Raw genomic sequence first — 21,794 nt, 5'->3', positions numbered from 1 at the left:
TTGTTTGCAGTGATAGTTTACCACAATTTACTTCAGAAAAGTTGTTATTAGTAATGATTTTAGTCAAATTTCTTGCCTTATGGACCACCAGTGAGCTGCCATACGTGTTGGGTGCTGCCATCTTCAACCAGAAGTTCACAAGAAAGAATGGCAGTAACTGAGATTAGATTAAAGATTAACTTTATTTGTCACACGTTTTTTGAAACACACAGAGAAAAGCGTCATTTGGGTCAACGATGATGTGCCGGGGGCAGCCCGCAAGTGTCGTCGTGTTTCTGACCACAACTTGGTAACCCTAAGCCATACCCCTTTGGAATGTGGGAGGAAACTGGAGCACCCGGAGGAAACTCGCGTGGTTATGGGGAGAACGTACAAACTCCTTACAGATAGCTGCAGGAATTGAAACCCAATAACCAGCGCGGTAAAGCGTTATGCCAACTCTTATGCTATCGTGCCACCCCTGGCCAAGGCTTTGACAATAATACCTTCGAACCCTCCACCATCTTAAATTTCATGGGCGGCAGGTGCATAGATCTACATTGTCTTCAAGTCTCTCTGTCCTAATTTACACGCATCCCGTCGTTGCTTTACTGTCACTGAATTAAATATCCAAAGCTTCCTGCTCGGCAACAGCGTGGGAGAATCTTCGTCACGTGGACGGCAATGGTTCAGTTAGAAAGTTTACCAGCCTTCCCTTAGAATTGCATATCACAAAAATAGGCCATCTAAACATAAGCTATGGAGTAATTATAAATCACTACCCAGTCACTGTAATCACTGTAAATTAACACGAGGCCATTCAACCCATCTTGTCCATGGATTCCTATTCATTTAGCCCTCTCACTTCCTTGCTTGGCAGAAAAGAGTTCTCTTTCAAGTTGAAAGTCCCCACGGTGAGCAAGAGAAAAAGTAGGAGCTGGAGGAATGGGCTGCGGGCAACAACGTGCCATCAGCTTAGCAGAAACTGAGGAGAGGCCATCTAAAAAAAATACACTGCTCTAGGACCACTGCTCACTTAAGCAAGGTCAAAGGCCAGTCTCCAAGGGTATGTTACTAATGGCAGCTCTTAGCACTAACAGTAAAAAAAAAGTTTTTTCTTTTCCCTTTGCTGTGGTCATCTGTGGAGATCTGGCAGCTTCACTAAGGAAGCTTCCTCACTTAAAAAGTTGGCCTGGATCCAGTTGCTGCTTCCCTGGGACCACTGTGAGCAGAATAGGTAGGTTCTGGTAGTTAGTTCTATTTTCTCTCTCTCAGGACTTTGCTGCTGAAAACACTCCACTCTGCTAATCAATGGAGAGGTTGTTACAGGAATCAGTGGAACGGTGATGGCTGGATGAGATCTGCCTCAGGTTGCCATTTAGCAGAGCAGTAGAACAAGCAAGACAACCTCCTCCAGGAGATCAGCAGAACATAGGAGGGGGAAAAATCCAGCAGAAACAAGTTGGCATTGGTTCATTATTATCGCTTGTATCAAGATACAGTGAAAAGCTTGTCTTGCATACTGTTCATACAGTTCAAATCATTCCACAGTGCATTGAGCTGGAATAAGGTAGAACAATAACAAAGCAGAGGAATGTGCAGAACTACTGAAAAAGTTCTGTGCAGGCAAACGATAAAGTGCTAGATCATAATGAGATAGATTGTGAGGCCAAGAGTCTATCTTATTGTACAAGGGGTTCATTTGAGAACCTGATGTCAGTGGGATAGAAGCTGCCCTTAAGCCTGATCGTATGTGCTTTCAGGCTTTTTTATCTTCTGGGAGCGGGGAGATGAAAGAATGTCTGGGGTGGGTGGGGTCTTTAAATATGCTGGTTGCTTTACTGAGGTAGTGAGAAGTAAGGCAGAGTCCATTGAGTGAAGTCAGGTTCTGTTGTACTAGATTTATGGTTTTTCCAATCAACTCCATTCAAAGTCAGATATCAAAACTATGTAAGGAAGAGCCTGATGCCAATAAATCAAAAAATAGGTATTTTCAGAAGACATGAACTTGCAATGATTTCTTTGCTTTGCAGATAACTATTTGAATATCTCCCATATAGAATTTAAGTGTAAAAGTTTTTTTTCTATTATCCAATGCAGACATGTTGCTGCTTGTGCAGTTGCAAGACACGGTCAGATCAAACAGCCCAGAGAACCTCATAAACTGTAATAATAAAATCCTAACACCCAGATTAGGTTGTAAATATAATCACTTGTTGTAAGCTGTTCAGACATTCATTTAATCTTATATCCCATGTGCATTTTTCATTCCTTATATTTGTTCGCTGTCTGCTTCCTCCGCTGTACCATTAGTAGCTACCCTTTCACTTGTGTTCATCAAGCTGAAAGCAGTCGCCCTTTGTGCCTCACAGTGCAAGTCGCAGTGCAGGATTATTCCAGAGAATGCCTCCCACTCTTCCACTCCAGTACCCTAACTCCAACAGTGCCTCCCTTTGCAGGGTACCAAGTGGAGCTTGACAAAATTTAAGAAAATCCGACAGAGAAGGGAAGCATTCAGTTCATTTATCTGCCTTGGATTCCAGCAGTTCACTGGACTCCTGGATCCTGAGGATCACATAAGTTTTCAATGAATTTCCTCACAACTTTCATGAATGCATCTCTAAGGAGGTCTCTGAAAAAAAATCTTGCATCAAGCCTACTTTTGACCCTGAGGAACAAACTACAAATTGTACATTCCCACCAAAAAATTAAGAGTAAGAGAAGCGTATGTGAAGGCTGTGCACTTTCCCACTATCCTATTCCAACTGCAAAGCATTCCTGTGGATGAGGAGAATGAAACTGGTTATATTTGCTATTGTCTGTTCTGACACATTAACAAAGATGAAGTGAGCCTCGCTCACAGAAAAGTATCAATTAAAAATCTGCCTTTCATCCATTCTGTTCTTAAAAGCATTCAGTTATTCAATGTCACAAAACCCTTGGGAAATGCTGGCACCGAGACCACAGCTGCCATTCTCCCAGCTTCTGGAAGTTCAGCAGAGGCACTGTTCATTTATGAAAATGATTGTGGTAAAAAGGATCAAGTGAAGCTAGTAAATCAAATGACCTGACTGAATATAGTCCATTTATGCAGTATACAACACTTCCAAATTCTGTCAGCTTTGATGTCCCATTCTATTGATTTCCTATCCCAACATAACAACTTTAACCTATCAAGGAATTCTTGTTTACAGTCCTGAAGCCCCCTTCTTCATAAATTCAGAACTGAATGGGCAGCCAATTCATTGTCATTCCAATAACACAAAGGGAAAAAGTCTAATTTACTTCCATTCTAAATAACGGGCATTTGTAAATACAAAAAAACACTCTAAAAATTTCAACAATTAAACAGAAGAAAGTAGAAATGTAACTAAACATCATTTTCCTTGTCAAATCCTAATCACACTCTGCCCCCAGTTACTTACTGAATTTCTAATTATTGGCTTGCCACAAAATGTAGTATTAAGAACCAATTTCAGAACACTCTAAAGGCGATGTAATTAAAATCATTTGCTAGCAGACTGATATCCTGTATTAGAGAGCTTTGAATAGGCCAGCATTAGAGCAGATGGTCCCATTAATGATTTACATCTAAAACCTTGTCAACCATGAACATTTTCTTTATAATTGGTCCTGGACTGAGCAAGTTGGTGCTCAATAGCAAAAAATGAACTGGCATGGTTACTTTAATTAGTGGCTGATGCCCTTTTGGGATTAGTTTGTCATGGGATACATTAGTCAACAGTTAATATACATCACACTGTAATCTGTAATGAATAATAATGAAAACTTTTCTCAATCTGTTTTAGACCTGATACTGTATCACGATGAATTCTAATTATTTTTAGTCAGCAGTCGAAAATGGCTTCCTGCCTTACATCAGAGTGGCAATTACAGAACCGATGCTTTCATACTTACACACAATGACCCATGTCACAAATGCCATGACCAGAACACATCCAGGGACACCCTGAGGCTAGGATCACATTATCAATGGCCCAATTATCAGTCCCAAAGGAGTATTCAGTCTGAATCCATCTGAACCGGGTCCTGGGGGAACTAATTAGACAGCAGAAGAATAAATAACAGTATCAAAAGGAAAGGTACTGGGTTAAAAAATAAATCATTCTCCGCATCTGGGAAATGAAATATATTAATAAAAACAACTTCAAATTTCAAAACAAATTTTTATACAATTATTGAGGCATCAAAAAGGCTCACAGCAATGGTGAGCAGTGTACGCCGCTTGATATTTTTATCTACACCATTATGGAGAGAGAATCAGATTTGGCGTGGTTCAACCAAAACATATTCCTTTCACTTACAAGGTTTGTCAGATGTTAAAACTGTGGAGTTTAGCTGCTGCCTCAGTGTTACCGCAACCTGTTTTCAAACTTGACCCTCTGCTGCTGTCTGTGTGGAACTTGAATCTTCTCCTCGTGACCATGTGTGAGCTTTCCCTGGGTAAGCTGGCTTCTTTCTGTATCCCCCAGAATGTGATAGTATAATTGCTGATGATAAATTGCCCCCCTTGGTGCAGAAGGAGGATGGTACAAGAATTTGGGGGGGGGGGGGATGGTGTTGATGGCCGTCAAAAAGGCTACCAGGAAATAAGCATGGAACAGGGTTTGCTGAGAGCCAGCAGAGGTTCAGTGGGCTGAATGGCACCTTCCATGTCATGACAAATACATCACTAATACAAATTGGCAAGATGAATATTGGAGTTGATAGGGAAAGAAAGTATTTCCTCTGGCAGGGAAATTCCTCTGCTGCATGGAAACAAAGCCTTGGTCCAACTCAACCATGCAGACCAAGGTTCATTCCTGAGCAAGTCTCATTCATCCTATATCACTCTAAATCGCTCCTATTCATGAACCTGTCCAAATGTCCTTTACTCATTGTCATTCTACCTGACTCTACTACCTTCCCTGGGAGCATTCACCAACCTCTGTGTTTTAAAAACTTGCTCCTCAAATCCCCCTTAAAATGTTCCCCTTTCACTTAAATCTATACCCTCTAGTTTTAGGCTTCCCTAGGCTGGGAAAAGGACTGTGACCAGTGACTTTATCTAGGCCCCTCATGATTGCCCAAACCTCCATATTATATATTCTAAACCTCAGCCTCTTTCGCTCCAGGGAAAACAGTCCCAGCCTATCCAGCCTCCCTTTCCCAGAAACATCTTTGTGAAATTTTTCTGCACACTCTCTAGCTTTATCACATCCTTCCCATAATATGGCAATTGGAACTATGCACCATAATCTCAGCAACATCTTGTACAGATTGTATGCATATCAGTCCCATCTGAAAGAATGCCATATGCATTCTTCACCACATCATCTGTCTCTCTTACTACTTTCAGGGAACCATATGTCTTTCTGTTCTTCAACAGTCTCCAGGACCCTGTCAAGAACAGTTACTACCCCTCAACAATCAGGGTCTTGAACAAGAGGATAACTACACTCACCTATTGAGTTGTTCCCACAACCAATGATCTCACATTAAGGACTCTTAATCTTGCTATTTCATGCTCTCATGATTTATTGCTATTTATTTATTTTGCATACAGTTTGTTGCCTACTGTGCTCTACTAGCTTTTTCTTTGATCCAGTATGCAGTTACTATTCTATAGATTTGTTGAGTATGCCTGCAGGTAAAATAATCTCAGGGTTGTATTTGGTGACATGTATGTCCTTCGATAATAAATTTTACTTCAAACTTTGATTTACAGTGAAAGTCCTTCCTTGGTTTAACTTCCCAAAGAGCATCACTTTGCACTTGTCCGAGTTAAATTCCGTTTGCCATTCCTTTGCCCACTTTCCCAATAGATCTAGATTCTGCTGTAACCTTGGACAAGTTTACTCACTGTTTTGGGATGTAATCTTACGAATTGACTGGGGACATGTCAGAAAGCATTTCTTCACACAGTGGAAACTTGCTTTGGCCAGGATGGATAAGTTAAAACTTGAAAAACTGGTTCATTATTTTTTGTTAGGTGGTGATAACAAGGTAATGAACCTAACAACAGCTGATGAAGATAAAGTCAGTATCAGTTGTGATTTAACTGTCTGGCAGAACAGAGGGGCTGAATGTTCTTTTCCCAAATAACCTTGTGAAGAAATTTAAACAAACTATTTGTGCTAAACATATTTTTATGCACATATATACATGTCCTTAATGTGATTATTTAATATAGGAGGCAAATGCCCTAATTGATCTTGGCCACTTCCTTTCCAACTCCCACTCATGTTTTTGTAATCTTCTGTCTCTAAACACTTACATGGTTCCTGGAGACAGGTAGACAGTGACACGCTTCCAGCTTTGAAATCTCTGTGCCGTGTAGATGGAGCTCTCTGTGTAGTGCAGACAACCAATGGTAGGAGGAACACACTCTTCTATCACTAGGTGCCAGTCTTTGCCTGTGTTGAGTGAGTACTGCAGCTGGATGCTGGAGAAGTCTGGCGACTGGCTACCACAGCCTATATTGAGCTCAAACTGCAGAAATGTGGAGGCAGTAACGTGGAAGTCCCACGTTTCTGCAAACCGGGGCTTGCCTGGAACACAAAAGAGACAAAAGCAAATTTGTACCTGAGGAGAAAGAGAGAATATAGCTCTCATGGATAAAAATTTCCCTTGTAACTCCTCATCCCCATCATCATCACATGCTGCGTTGTACATCGTGGGCGATCGTGGTCTGTGACCATGATTGTTCTCGGCAAATTTTTCTACAGAAATGGTTTGCCATTGCCTCCTTCTGGTCAGTGTCTTTACAAGATGGGTAACCCTAGCCATTATTAATACTCGTCAGAGATTGTCTGCCTGGCATCAGTGGTCGCATAACCAGGACTTGTGACATAGACCAGCTGCTCATATAGTCATCCATCATCTGCTCCCATGGCTTCAATAACCCTGATTTGAGGTCTAAAAGGTACTACACCTTGCCCAAGGGTGACCTGCAGGCTAGCAGAGGGAAGGAGTGCCTTACAGCTCCTTTGGTAGAGACGTATCTCCACCCCACCACCCATCTCTGCTAACTATAGTGTCAATATTATTAAACATTGCTATGATTATTTATTGACCATATTGAACCATGTTCATAATGCTGGAAAACACTGCCTGCACTACCTTTTGTGAAGCTTCAGTAATGAGGATGGTGAGCCTCTGCAATTCTCCACCCTGCTGGGCTGTGAAGATTAGATCGTTGGATGTATTTTAAGGGGAGGTAGATACATCTTTGAAAGATTGAGGAATTAAAGGCTACAAGGAACTGGCACACAAGAGGAGATAAGGCCTGGGATGAATATTATCATAAAGACAGGGCAGACCTGAAGGGTCAGATATCCTATTCTAGCTGCTATTTACTTGGTGTTCTTGTGTTTGAATGTTCTGTTCAATACCTACCAATATTCTGATTAAAGACCAGTGCTGTGTCCTTCGACAGACAATACGTGTCTGGATTGCCTCCTTGAATGCGATACCAATTGAACTGCAGGTCAGAGGAGTCATCGAAAGCATCTTGAAAATCAGTAAGCGAGCTATCATTCATTCCAATCAAGATGTCATCCAAGGCCCATTGTGCACTGAGCTTTCCTGGAAAGGAATACGGTCAATACTAGATCTAGCAAGCAGAAAGAGGAATTGCAGATCTCTGTATTTAGGTCCCATGTCTATTTCATAAAATATTCGTGCAAAGGATGTTAAAATGCAGAACAATTAATGAAAAATTAATTGGTTTGTACCTGTGATCTAATCACAACAATTAAAAGCCTTAAACTTATCATCTGCTACCTTGTGTGGGGAGGAAGAGGAACTAATGTAGATGCTGATTCCCAGGGAGCTCCCGAGTTATTGGTGTGTGTAACAGAGCTTAGGAGGAGCAAAGTTTCTGAAATTTATGGCAAATCCACAGAAATTCCTCACTGTTTACACATGGCTTGGCAGAAAGGTAAATGTCTATGAGATTCAATGTAAATTGGTAGATTGCATCCAAAATTAGCTCAGAGGTGAAAAGAAAAGGCGAAAAGTCATCGAAGGCAGGCAGACACTGTAGGATTGGTTTCACTTGGTACCATGGCCAGAGCGGACATTATGGGTCAAGAGGGTCTGTTCCTGTGTTGTACTGTTCGATGTTCTACGACAAGGCTTTTGGTGGCTGAACAACAGTTTGTAAGGGTGATGCACAGGGTTCAGGATTAGGCCCTAATGTCTCACGGCATGTTGCAGAGATCTGAACGCGGGCCACAAGTAGAAAGTTTGCCAGTGACGCCAGAATTTTATGGTCAGGTAGAAAACTGCATACTCTTTAGCTAAACAAGTAAGTGGTATATAGAACATAATCTTGAGAAGTATGAGGTAATATATTTGGGAGGACCAACAGGATGAGTGAAAACACAGTATGTAGGAGGATATTAAGAAGTATACTGGAAAAAAATATCTTAGACTGAATGTTCAACCCATTGCAACAGATCAGTCAAGCAACAGATTGTACATCCATCCAAATAAGAGAAATTGCTACAACAAATTCAATTACAAACAATGCTAATGTTTTAATTCCTTAACAATTAGTAAACATGTTTTAAGAATTCTAAATAAGAATTCTTTACTTCTGTCTATAGATAAGTAAAAGTAATTTGCAGGTACACATCAGTTTTAAATTAATTTAATTTCAGAAGAAACAAATCAATTCTTAAAGAAACAAGGGAGCTTTTAGACCTATTTGCAACTGAAATCAATAAACTATTCTGATCAAACTCCGATTGTGGTCGTCAATGATTCAGACATGGAGAGTAATCAATTCTGATGCAGACTTTAAAAAAAGTAAAATATTTCCCTATTTTGAAATCGTGTGAAGCAATAAATGACATTTTGATGCATTGCAGAACTACTTGCAGGGCAAAAATTAAATTGTAGATGAACACTTTCCTCAGTAACGATCTTATCATCAAGACAGTATTCCCTTCATTTAGCTGTTAAGATATTTTATATTTCCTTACAACTAAGCCATTCAGCTCATAGACAAATGCATTCATCCATTGATTTCCCCTGTAACCTATCCTTCCCACATTCCATTCACACCCTCAGATTCTATCACCAAACTTGATCAGGGGCAGTTTACAGTGGTGAGTCAATCCCACAAAATAGCACTTATTTTAATATTGCTAGAGTTCAACTTTGCTGTCCATGTGATCTTCTGGATATTGATTATCAGCAGTCACCTCTAAACATATTGATGCCATTTTATAATTGTGTGTGTTTTATTTGTTGCTTTTGCAGTTACATACTATTTTAATTGAGACTAGCTCCAGTTTGCAATCTCATTAGTGCAAAGCCTCCTTGCTTCTGGTGCAATATAATCTTAAATTAGATCATTTACATGGCCAGCTGGATGTAACATAAGATGATGGTCAGCAAAGGATCAGCTGCTTCAGGAGATCAACCCACTGATAAACTGATTCTGAACTGTGCTTTAAGCTTACCGTGCTGTGGCTGCCACCAGCGAAATGCTGTAGATGTGGTTTTGGCTTCAGGGAGTAGTTCAATGGTGATTATCTGAGGCTGCAGAAAAGACATGTAGTCCAGCTCACGCAGAACATGCCAGGTTACTCCATTATCATTGGTGTACTGGACAACAATCCCTAGTTTTGGGGAGAGGGAGGGAGGGGAGTGAGGAGGGAGAGAAGGGAGTGAGGGGGAGGGGGGAGGGGAGGGAGGGAGTGAGGGGGAGGGAGGAGGGGAGGGAGGGAGGGAGGGAGGAGGGGAGGGAGGGAGTGAGGGGGAGGGGGAGGGGAGGGAGGGAGTGAGGGGGAGGGGGAGGGGAGGGAGGGAGTGAGGGGGAGGGAGAGGAGGGAGAATGGGAGGGGGAGGGGAGAGGAAGAAGGGGAAGGGGTAGAGGGGAGAAGAAGAGGGGGAGGGGCAAAGGGAGAAGGGAGAGGGAAAGGGGAGAGTGGAATGGGTAGGGGTGAGGGGGAGGGGTAGAGGGGGCAAAGGGCAGAGGGAGGGGAGAGTGCAGGGGAGGGGAGGGAGAGTAGAGGGGAGGGGAGGTGGAGGGGGAGGGGAGGGAGAATGGGAGGGGAGGGGAGAGAGGGAAGTGGAGACAGAGATGGAGAAGGGCAGTGGGAGGGCGAGTGAAAGATGATTAAGTTTGTTGCAAGAATTTTGCCTCATGGTGACATTATTCATAATGTTAAATATTATTCTGAATTATGGAGCAGGGCAAGTGTTTGAAAGCAGAATAGCTGGAGGGGAAATGCACCCACTGAGAGAATAGAGTAAGTTGTTCTGTCAGGGTAAGGAATTTAAATAATCATGCTTTATAAAATAGGAAGGAAACAAATAAACAATATATTTTTCTTTCCACTGGGTATCAATAAATTTTTCACTACCCAGATGTGAACAAATTAATGTGTATTCAATAGGAAAATTACTTCTAACATTTTTTTCAAAAGTGAACTGAACTAAAGTGAATAAAATTATACAAAAATTATTAATCTAATTTGTGTGATTTCCTTCTTCATCAGACACTTGTGAGAGAAGAGATATTTCCAAGTTTGGAACTTTTATTTATAAAGTGACTACATATTCTATATTGCTCTTCTAGTGCTCCCTATTGATTATCTGACTCGCTTTGTTTCCTGGTCACTTGTAACAAAGATGACAACTTGGCCTTTTTGTCTTAGAATTTTATTGCAACAAAACTTTGTAAGTAATGTTAATGGAATAACATCGCTCCATGAGGACAGGTAGCCAAGAGCATGGTCTAACATGTTGATTTTAAGCAACTTTTAAAGGCAGGAAAAGGATCAGAATACTGTAGAGATGTAGGGAAGACATGTCCAGAGTATATGGTCAATGCAACGGAGGACACGATCACAGCTGGTGGAACGGTTGAGATCAGCCGGGCACAAGAGGCCAGAAATGGAGCAACTCAGAAATCTTGACTGAAACATAGTTAGCATAACTAATTAACATGTAGGACAATCATAAACAAGAGAAAACCTGCAGATGCTGGAAACCCAAGCTATGCACACATGATGCTGGAGGAACCCAGCAGGCCAAGCAGCATCTATGGGAAAGAGTCCCGCCGACATTTCGGAAAGAAACTCTTCATTAGGACTGATGAAGAGTCTCAGCTCGAACCGTCGACTATACTCTTTTCCACAGATACTGCCTAGCCTGCTGAGTTCCTCAAGCATTTTGTGTGTGTAACATGTAGGACAAAATGGAAAGGCATGCTATGTCATTCCTGTTAAAAGTTCCCAACCACCCATTTTTTCCTCAATTACTTTCCTACTCAACTCATTGACTGTAGGAAATCAGTGTCACAACTTTAACCCTGTGTAAGGTTGAAAAGCTCGTGTTTGTGACCTTTTTCCACAAATATACAGTATGAATATTAAAGTTTATTCACATAATTCTGACAAAAAACAATCTATGCAGTTAAAAGATGGCTTAATATGGCACAGGGCAAGATCATGCACATTTCTATCTGCCTTAGCAATCATTAGGAAACATGGTAGCGTAGTGGTTAGCACAGTGCTTAACAGTACAGGTAGCTGGGGTTCAATTCCCACTGCTGCTGGTAAGGAACTTTGTATGTTCTCCCCATTACTGCGTGTGTTTCCTCCGGGTGCTCCAGTTTCCTCCCACAGTCCGAAGACATTGCTAGATTGCAAAGTCAATTAGTCATTGGTCACTATAAATTGTCCTGGAATTAGGCCAGGGTTAAATCGGGTTTGCTAAGTAGCGTGGTTTGGGGCCAGAAGAGCCTTTTCCGCTCTTTAATTAATTAATTAATACATACATACATACATACATACACACATACATACAATTCCTTCATTTTAGATAAGATTTTCATTCTCCCTTGTGCTTTATTTTACAATTGTAAGGCTTTCCCCAATGAAATCCTCTACCATAGAATGAGATATGACTGTTTTTAGTTACTCAATGACAAATCAATTTAACTAAAGATAAAACAGATAAAGCTGCAGATGATAGAAATCTGAAATAAAAACAGAAAATGCTAGAAACGCTCAGGTCACACAGCATCTGTGGAAACTGTTCACATTTCAGGTTGAACAGCTTTAATCAGAACTGGAAAAGAGTAAAACAAGTTACAAATGACAGGGAAAGGGTGGATAGAATATAAGAAACATTTTCTCTGGTGTTTATCATATCCATCCCTCTCTGAACAATTAGTTCCTGTATGGTATTGCACACTGGATCCTAACAACTTCACTATCCACGTTCAAAGTGAAGGAAGCAGTGTGCAGCTCAGGGCACAATGTCAGCTCATTCCAAAAAGATGCTTTCATGGGATCAATCACTCTGAATCGACCATCAGCTATAATAGAAGTGTCCTGGTCGTATCTGTTTTCAAGATGAGGCTTTCCATTCCAGGACATCTGAAATGTGCTTTTTTTTTGGAGAAAATGTGTCTTCCCCTCGACTACGGTTCATCGGGCCCTCTCTTGCATATCCTCCATTTATTGGATTTGTGTTCTGTCAAAGAAAAAACTGAGACAGATATTCCTGAGTCCTCATCCATCACTCTGCTCATCTTTGCATCCAGCACAACTTCGTTTGTCATTTATGCCAGATGCAACGGGATCCCACCACAAGCCACATCTTCTGCAGCTCACCCATTTCTGCCTTCCATAGAAACTGCTCTCTCTCTGACTCCCTGAACACTCATCCTTCCCAACACACCCTCCCTGGGCCTTGGCACTTCCTTCTGCAAATACTGGAGGTGTTACATTTGCTCCTACATCTCTTCCTTCACCACTATCCAGGCAAAGCACCTGCTCTAACCTCGTCTATTGCATTTAGTGATCCTAGTGTGCTTCCTCAACCTTCCATTTCCCATTCCCCCATCTTTCTGTTTCTGTCCCTTGCCCACTTCTATCCATTCACCCAGGTTACGACAGGATTGCGTTCCTGAAAATCATTCATAACTCAAACTGTTCATGAGTTGGAAGCAAGCCGTGTGTGGGAGAGGATCACAGAAACAGATGTGACAGGAGAGTAAGAAGGTGCAAGAGGACTGGCTGCCAGCCAGTCTCACTGACACAGTGAGTCAATGAGTGAGCCTGCAGTGTTCCCAGCTGTTTGGCTCAAACAGTTGTAGTGGCTTGGGTTCAGGGTGAGGAGAGAAGGCAAGCAGAAATTCCCTGTTCCAACTCAGTAGAAAGTGCCTGTAGCCCCATGACAGCCTGCAAATCCATCCCCATCCATTCTGGCATCCAAACACTCACTAGTATATAAACTTTGTCCATTAATCAGGTGTTTGTAACCCAGGGAGATGTTCTACCCACACACTTCAGCCACCATATTCCCTCCCCCAATCCAGTTCCAACTGTTCTCATCTTTCCCTTCAAATTTTAAAGTAAATTTATTATCAAAGTGCATATACGTCACCGTATACAACCCCGAGATTCATTTTCTTTCAGACATATTCAGTAAGTCCATAATAGAATCAATGAAAGACTGCACCAATTTGGGCGTTCAACAAGTATGCAAAAGACAGCAAACTGTGCAAATACAAAAAGAAAGAAATAATAAAAATAAATAAACAGGCCATAAATATAGAGAATATGAGATAAAAAGTCCTTGAAAGTGAGTCCATAGGGAACATTTCAGTGATGGAGCAAGTGAACTTAAGTGAAGTTATCCCCTTTGGTTTAAGAGCCTGATGGTTGAGGAGCAGTAACTGTTCCTGAATCGGGTGGTTGAGTACTGAGGTTCCTGTACCTTCTTCCTGAAGGCAGCAGCAAGAAGAGATCATGACCTGGGTGGTAGAGGTCCCTGATGATGGATGCTGCTTTCCTGTGAGAACACTTCATGTAGATGTGCTCAATGGCGGGGTGTGCCTCCATCTCTATCTTCAAGTCAAAATGCACCACATGCCCCCACCCCCACACAACCTTGGGTCCAATATTTCCCCTTCCTTGCCTTCTTCTGTCTGTACCCACATCCCTCTAACTCCCGTCCGCCAACCTGCCCATCATCCTTCACTCTTTCTTGGTCCACCTCTCCCTTAACTCCAATTGGCTCCATCTGCAGACTGTCCACTCCTCTTCAATCTTTCTTTCACCTACTGGTCCCCATCTCACCTATTCTCCCCACACCTCTTTACACTGACTATCTTCCTTCTCCATTTTCTGATGTAGGTCTCGACCCAAAACACTGACAATTCTTCTCCAGCAGAGATGCTGTTTGACTTGTTGCGTTCCTCTAGCAGTTTGTTCTTTGCTCTATCTTCCAGCATCTGCAATTTCTTGTGACTCTTTGAACCAAGGTCTTCCAGATCACTCAGGCAAGCTACTGTTGGACTTCTGTTGGATTCCTGATCCTTAGGGTCCTTCTAGGAGTCAAAAGTGGCGAGCAGTCTTAATTCTAAGATTTCAGTTTGTTTTAGAGAACAAACAAACATACAAATATGAAGCAAACTGAATAAAGAGTTGAGAAATGATGCTATGAGAGGAATTCACGCTAAGGGATGTATCGACAAAGAATAAAGATGCTGCTGAGAAATCTATCACTTTTATAGATAAGATAAAATAAATTTCTTAGATAGGAATGAATTAATTAATAGGCTACATAATTAAGATAATTAAGTCGTGTGGGTAATGTGCTAATACTTAGCCAATGAAAGATGAGAAAGGTGATAAACCATTAGTTTAGCTGCTACACCGCTTTCTGCCAGTGAGGGTGAAAAATACATGAGTTTGTTAAAAAGTACAAATCTTATAAGAAGGATTATTAAAAAAAGACAGTGATTTCCAACACTACCACAATGTGTTAAACCATACACACAAACAAAAATATATACTCTTAACTGTGGAAGTTAGACTTCTTTATAACACTAATGATAATATGATAATCCACATCACCATGAAAATGTGGGGTACGTTAGCAAATACTCCGAATTCTGGTTACCTTCATTTCGAGTTCTAGGTTTGTTGCAAGAGGATCCAAGGGTTTTACTTCCGATGCGGATATAAAATTGCACTAACCTTTGCATGAAAAATAGGAAGAAGATATCGCAAATACAGTTAATCAGAAACTCTTTATGGTATTAAGCAAACCAAATGGAAAGAATTGACAATCATCATGGGCAATATGGGAAGCACAGTTACCCAATCAGAATTATAGGTTATATGATTATAATTATATGACAGAACAAATCCAGCCATGAACCTGAACTACCTAACCCGTGAAACTGAACTTTGGACATCATGCATGAGTAAGATGAAACCTAACTGAAGCCACTCAACAGGAAGTGAGCAGGGAAACTGCACTGTGGTGGCCCTCTGCTCCACACGTGTGCATTCATGTTCAGGCTCAGGGCTGCATGTTGAAGCCGGTAGGCTGTGGCTTGAAAATAATGACAGATTTGGTTAGTCAACAAAAAGTATTCAAGGCATAGTGATAACCTACTCTGCAAGGTGTAACAACGGCTAGTGTGGGGACAGGTTATATTTGCACTAGGTACTGTTCTCAGGACTTGATGGTAAAACAGACTACCAGGAGCTTTATTCTGCATCTGCCTCATGCTTGGGATTGATCTTCTCCTAGAGTAACCAGAATAAAAGAAACACCATTGCATTGTCCTGTCCTGATCATCCTAAATTAATGAACTTGAATCATTCACCAGCAAAGTTAAACTGATTATCAACATCTCTGTAAGACAATGACATTCAGCACTGTGGAGTTTTGAATTAAATCTGAATACCATAAGGGTGGCTTGTTCCAGATCTTCAGGTTCACATTTAGGTCACCAAGTTCAATTGGGTTTGCTTCTCCTAAAAATGGGACCAAGTTTGGAGGCAGATTCAACCATCATCTATCAACTATCACAGAAGTTGTGTTCTTCTATAATGAGCACAGCAATATTTCAGCTCATCTGAAGTGATCAAAACTAAATAAATTAGATTAATTAAACTCATTTAATTTGGATCTGCAGGTAATAAACACTTCGCTCATGAGATGGAACTTTACAGGAAAAGCTTTTTTTCATAAATAATAGATTTGTAATTACATTTGTACAGGTTTTTCAAGAAATGCAGTGTGCACAAAAAAATTATCAAACAGCTCTTAATGTGAACTTTTGAAACAGCTATTATCAAATATAAATTCGCTTTTAACCTGATGTTTGTCGTGTCAAGACAGACGGTTCTGGCTTCTCTTCCCCCGGGGCCATCGAAGTAGAGGGATTTCCCATCATTCAGTATCCCACAGCCAATTTCAGTCTGTCCTCCTGTCACCTTGAACCAGAGAGGACTGAGCTTATCCTCAAACCGATCAGTCATTTCACTGGGATTCGGTGTGTTCGACACGCAGGTTCCCTTTTCAACTATGAGATAATGAGCGATGTATCATTAAAAGAAGTATGTTTCTACATTTAATACCTCCTTCCAAATAGAGAAACATTTCTATCATCTAAACTGAAAATGGGGAGGCTGAAACAAAAACATCCAATATTTGAAAAATGCACACTAGTAAAATAATCAATAAACATTGGCTGCATCTATAATCAGTGTGAGACTGTAAGTTACAATAAATGGATATTGATTATACTCTTATTCTCAGCACAACCAAAGAATTAAATTCTTTTATTGAGTAAAATACTCAGCAGAAGTCTGCACTAAACTGCGATTTACTAATAATATTAGTAACATATAGTCAATACATTAAATGAGACAGTGGCCCACAGAAAAAGGTGATTTTAAATAACAAGCTTGTTAAGTAATTTTACCCAGTAAAAGTGTAACTAGTACTAGAAAGGGTCGCATTTAAATTTAAAAACAAAAAAAAGGAACTCTTAATTTCTTAAAATAACTTTTATGACTGTTAATAACGCATCACCCAGAACTGGGTGTACCATTAACTTATACCTGACACTATTGTCACAATATCTTCTTGATTTTGTTGTCAATGTATCCACAACATTTTCAATTACCCATTTTCATTAGATCTACATACTAATTCACACATTATAGAGATAAACTAAATCTACATTTGTTATTCTATTTTTGTTGAGTTAGAAAAGTGTGAAATGGCTGATTTTGGACCTTGGCTCGTTAATGGCCTTCTAGTAAATTTCATCTTCCAATCATTCCTTATACAATTTTGGGAAATAAAACTTATGTTGGGAGGCAGTGAATAGAAAGGAAAATCAACTGGAGTTATAGTAGTCCCCCAAAGTGTTACTGCCCAAGTCATATCCTGTCAAATGGAGTCAGTTTCTGGGTCTCAGGATTCATTTCACAATGAGGAGAGGAGAAAGTGCTTGGTACTATCTCTGGCCAGTCCTGATATCCCAACACAAGGAGCAGCACCCACAACATTTAACAAAAAGATGATCATTTTGCCATCTCTGCCACAAGCTTTAGATAAACATAACAGCCATGTGGTAGGATCTTACCAGAGTAGCCAAGGTCACAGAAGCAGACACCAGAGATGCAATCACCATGGCCACTGCAGTAGTTAGGGCAAGGTTCAGAGATGTAAACTTCATCAAGGGCAAAGGCAGGTGCATTCTTGTGACTGCTGGTCTCCTGAAACCAGCGGAATCGAGTCTTACTGTAATTCACCAAAGAATGAAAGAAACTGAGAAATTTCAATGCAGATTAAGATAATATACTGGCAAAGTAATGAAAGTGTTCAGATGATTTATAGATAGGTTTTAGTTCAATGTTACTTTTCTCAGCATAATGGAAGAGTACTTAGCAAACGGAAAAGCCCTCTGCAGATGCTTCACTTTCATCAACACAACACATGGCATAACAGGTTCCCTGGTGTAAATTCTTGGTAATGGGCCGATCTCACAGCAGGCTACACGTGTGACCTTGCCTGAGGCTCCCATGCATCCTGCATGTTGTTGATTTCAAAAATGGAGAGGCTTTGTTCCCAGGTGGTCATGGCCAGAGAAGAGGCAGAGTTTCCTCCGAGGCACGAAAACAGGTATGCCCAAGGTCATGATTTCATCAGCTGTCAGTGACGTGGCACATAACTATTTTAGTTCACTTCCTTATTTTATGACAAACATTAAAGCCCGAGTTTCATTAATGAGTCCTACTTATAATCTACTTATATAGAGTAAGCTGTGCTTTCAAGCAAAACAGCTACATGTTTATATGAGCATACAATATTTTGTGGCACCCTTAGCAAAGAATAAACTTTCATCTGATCTATATCATTAAACCACAATCATTTATCTGTTTATGGAATCTTATAGAGCACAGATTTCTTGCCACACCGCTACAATAATCTTCCTTCTTTCCCTGCCAAATTTGGACTGTGTGAGGGTCAGCAAATAGTCAACCTGCTCACTTGGGCTGTTTTCCAATCAGAGAAGCCAAACACCCACACATGCACAGATACACTTCGGTACAATTGCTCATGAGCCAGTAAACAATTCAAAGTACAAAAGAGTGGAGCTTTTTTCAGTTATTTCTAACAATACAAAATAATTACTGAATAAATAGGACTCTGTAAATTGAAAGGCTTAATCGCAACATGTACCAGTTGCATTTATTGCCCAAATAATTACAAAGCAGCAAAGAGCCTGCTGCTGGTTTCAGAAGATTATGTCCACTCCCTGTTCTGCATGTTAGGGAATTGTCAGAATTGGGGCATGTTTTAAAGGTTACAGAATAAGGTTAGCAGGTATTAATTCAAACAAGAACGAACCAGTCTTCCAAAATAAACCTGCTAAAATGTAAAGTAAAAGCAGTAATCAACTTTGAAATTTAAGAGTGTCTAGAGAGCTCAGGCTGCTGGCCCACAGCAGGAGGCTTGCTGCTTGAGTTATGGATTGTGTCCATGTCCCGGTTTATCCCCACCAACTGCAAAGCAGAGGACTCTGATCCATGGGCTTTTTCCAGGGACACACACACCGGGACATCAAGTGCTGCTGGACGGCCATCGACTCAGTCAAGGATGCCCTTTGGTTTGCCCGAAACCTGTTGGTCTTCCAGCACAGCAAGATGTCTGTAAGGGAGAGCAGCAGACTGGCCCAGTCCAGGTGCTGTACATACTGATCCTCAGTGCAGCCAGTGCTAAGGCTCTATGGAGAAGGACCACAGCCCTGGTTCATTCTGCTACTGCATGTGTTTGAGTTGGAAAGCTTCTCAAACCATGAAAACAACATATCACCCCGGGGGGCAACATGAGATACTTGGGTCTATGCTTGTTTAGTCTCCTTTAAAAAATGTTTACACTACTGAATGTATCAATCATAAATACTTCCCTTTATTCCTCTGTATATATTTTTACTATGAATAAAAGCTATTTTTGAAATTTTAAAAAAGTTTGAGACAATGAATAAAGATTTTCATATCCGCCCGTTTCTCCAGTGACTTAGTCACACTACACAGGACACAAAGTGCCCTATTATTTTCTGAAAGTCAGCCCATTACCACACAATGGCTCATTAACCACACTGTGGCTAATATCAAACTTCGGCAGGGTAGTTAATGGGCAGTTTCCAAGTCACCCACACAATGTGAGAACAAGAAGAAAATTCACTGTTCCCTTCCTGTTTCCCATCCCATAGTCTCCATTTATTTTTTTGGAACCTATATTCACTAGCCAAGTCTATTTACATTAAAAATTGGACTCCTGCCTAATGTAAACATTGATTTAAAGACCAACATGGATTCTCAAAATAGGAAAGAAATTTTTATTTTAAAGAAGTAGTGCAATGAGAACTACTGATGTCTTTGCATCTAACCCTTGATTGATGGATGGCTGGTAAATTCCATTTGAGCTCAGCAGCTAATTACAAAGGAAAAATGATGTAGACACAGTCTCTCCAACTCACCTTTCTGCAGACACCAAAAAGAAATAGAAGTAATAGTCGGTCACATTGCTCTGGGATCCTACACAGCCGTTTAGTCAGACTGCAGCTGAAGCTCTCCGTCTCTTCCTTACATTACGGGTATTTTTCTATATTCCATAAAGTAGAACCACTGCTCCCATAGACAGGGAATTTCAAACACTTACCACAAATCTCTCCTAACATTTCAGTTGTATGTGACTAAACATCTAACTAATAGCCAAAAATAAAGTTGGAAACATTCAGCCGCCTCTGTGGAGATTGAAACAGTTGACACTTCCGGTCGCAGACATTTCATCAGAATAAGCCAAACATACAAACTGTGATAATGCTGAAGTTTCATTTGGGGCTGTGCATCATAATTTCATCTTGATTAGAACATTGTGTATTTTAGACTTTCTTCATAGACTTCAGCACAAAACTCTAAACTGAGGATCAAGGCAGGTACAAAGGGAGTGCACCATAGTTGCAAAATGCCATGGTCTCTGCTCTATCAGACAGAGAAGAAATGAAGGGGAGTCATCACCCTATTAATCCCTCAAACAGCATTATCAAAACCGATTAACTTGTGAGCATATTGCTGATTCTGGGATTCTCATTCTGGACAATGAAGTTGGGATAAACAGAGTCTCGGCCACTGTTCTTTTAAGCCTTTTTAGAATTTTCTTTATTTCAGGAAGATCACTTCTCATACTTCTGGATCCCAGTGAACATAGGCCCATTCTACTCAGTCTCACCCTCATGTGACAACTTCCAGTGAACCTCACTGTTACCTCCTCCAAGAAAAAGGTCTAGACTTCTTTAGGCAAGAATATCAAAACTCTACCAATGTTTATATACACCACCAAGATGCAACACAGAGCGTCATAGGAAGTCATTCCTGCCTGTGGCCATCAAACTTTACAACTCCTCCCTTGGAGGGTCAGACACCCTGAGCCAATAGGCTGGTCCTGGACTTATTTCCTGGCATAATTTACATATTACCATTTAACTATTTATGGTTTTATTATTATTTATTATTTATGGTGCAACTGTAACGAAAACCAATTTCCCCCGGGATCAATAAAGTATGACTATGACTATGACTATGAGATATACTGTGACAAGTGTCCAGGAGCAGCAGGTTCCTATTAACATGGAGGGTAAACCTGGCAAGTTTAGACAGCCTTGGCTGATGAGAGATATTGAGGCTCTGGTCAAGAAAATGAAGATTTAAGAGGTTGAGACTGAGTAAATCCCTTAATGACTACAAAAAATTAAGAATACTCTTAAGCAGGAAATCAGGAGGGCAAAGAAAGATGAGCTGGATCTAGCAGATAAGATTAAGAAAAACTAAAGTGGTTCTATAGTAGAGAGAAAATTCTGGAAGCCCTTGTTAGTCACTAGTGAAGTTCCCAAAACTGGATAGTGGCGAATGTCCTTCCATTGTCTAAAGAGGTTAGCAAAGATAAGGCAGGAAAGTCCATGCCAGTCAGCCTGACATCAATAGAGGGAACATTACTGGGGTGAATACTGAGGGACAGGGTCTACCAGCATTGACAGAGTCTGGCTATGAGGAATCAGTCTGGCTTTTTTCATGGGAAGTCCATTAGACCATAGACATAGGAGCAGAATTGGGCCATTTGGCCCTTCAAGACTGCTCCACCAGTTCATCATGGCTGATCCAATTTTCCTCTCAGCCCCAATCTCCTGCTTTCTCCGTGTCCCTTCATGCCCTGACCAATCAAGAATCTATCAACTCCTGCCTTAAATATACAAAGATTTGGCCTCCACAGCTGCCTGTGGCAAAGAATTCCACAGATTCAGCACTCTCTGGCGAAAGAAATTCTCCTCATCTTTGTTCTAAAAGGACTTTCCCACCATAGGAAACATTATCTCCACATCCACTCTATCATTCACTATTCAATAAGTTTCAATGAGGTCACCCCTCATCCTTCTGAATTCCAGCGAACATAGGGCCACAGCCATCAAACGCTCC

At 40.8% G+C, this 21,794-nt stretch overlaps 1 protein-coding gene across 3 annotated transcripts in view; it reads right to left on the bottom strand.

The window, feature by feature from the left end:
- Positions 1–21,794, bottom strand: part of LOC140186845 (reelin-like) — a 319,577-nt gene that overhangs the window by 77,191 nt on the left and 220,592 nt on the right. For all 3 annotated transcript variants that reach the window (XM_072241501.1, XM_072241502.1, XM_072241503.1), the window contains 7 exons: positions 17,402–17,559; positions 16,123–16,330; positions 14,914–14,990; positions 9,453–9,611; positions 7,378–7,566; positions 6,257–6,530; positions 3,898–4,038 (listed from right to left, as the gene is read on the bottom strand). In XM_072241501.1, coding sequence (XP_072097602.1) covers positions 3,898–4,038; positions 6,257–6,530; positions 7,378–7,566; positions 9,453–9,611; positions 14,914–14,990; positions 16,123–16,330; positions 17,402–17,559 — 1,206 coding nt within the window. The remainder of the gene's footprint in view (positions 1–3,897; positions 4,039–6,256; positions 6,531–7,377; positions 7,567–9,452; positions 9,612–14,913; positions 14,991–16,122; positions 16,331–17,401; positions 17,560–21,794) is intronic.

The sequence above is a fragment of the Mobula birostris genome, chromosome 23 (assembly GCF_030028105.1).
Source record: "Mobula birostris isolate sMobBir1 chromosome 23, sMobBir1.hap1, whole genome shotgun sequence".
In the NCBI taxonomy this organism is placed as follows: Eukaryota; Metazoa; Chordata; class Chondrichthyes; order Myliobatiformes; family Myliobatidae; genus Mobula; species Mobula birostris.
The sequence above is the reverse complement of the archived record's forward strand: the minus strand, read 5'-3'. Positions and strand labels throughout refer to the sequence as shown.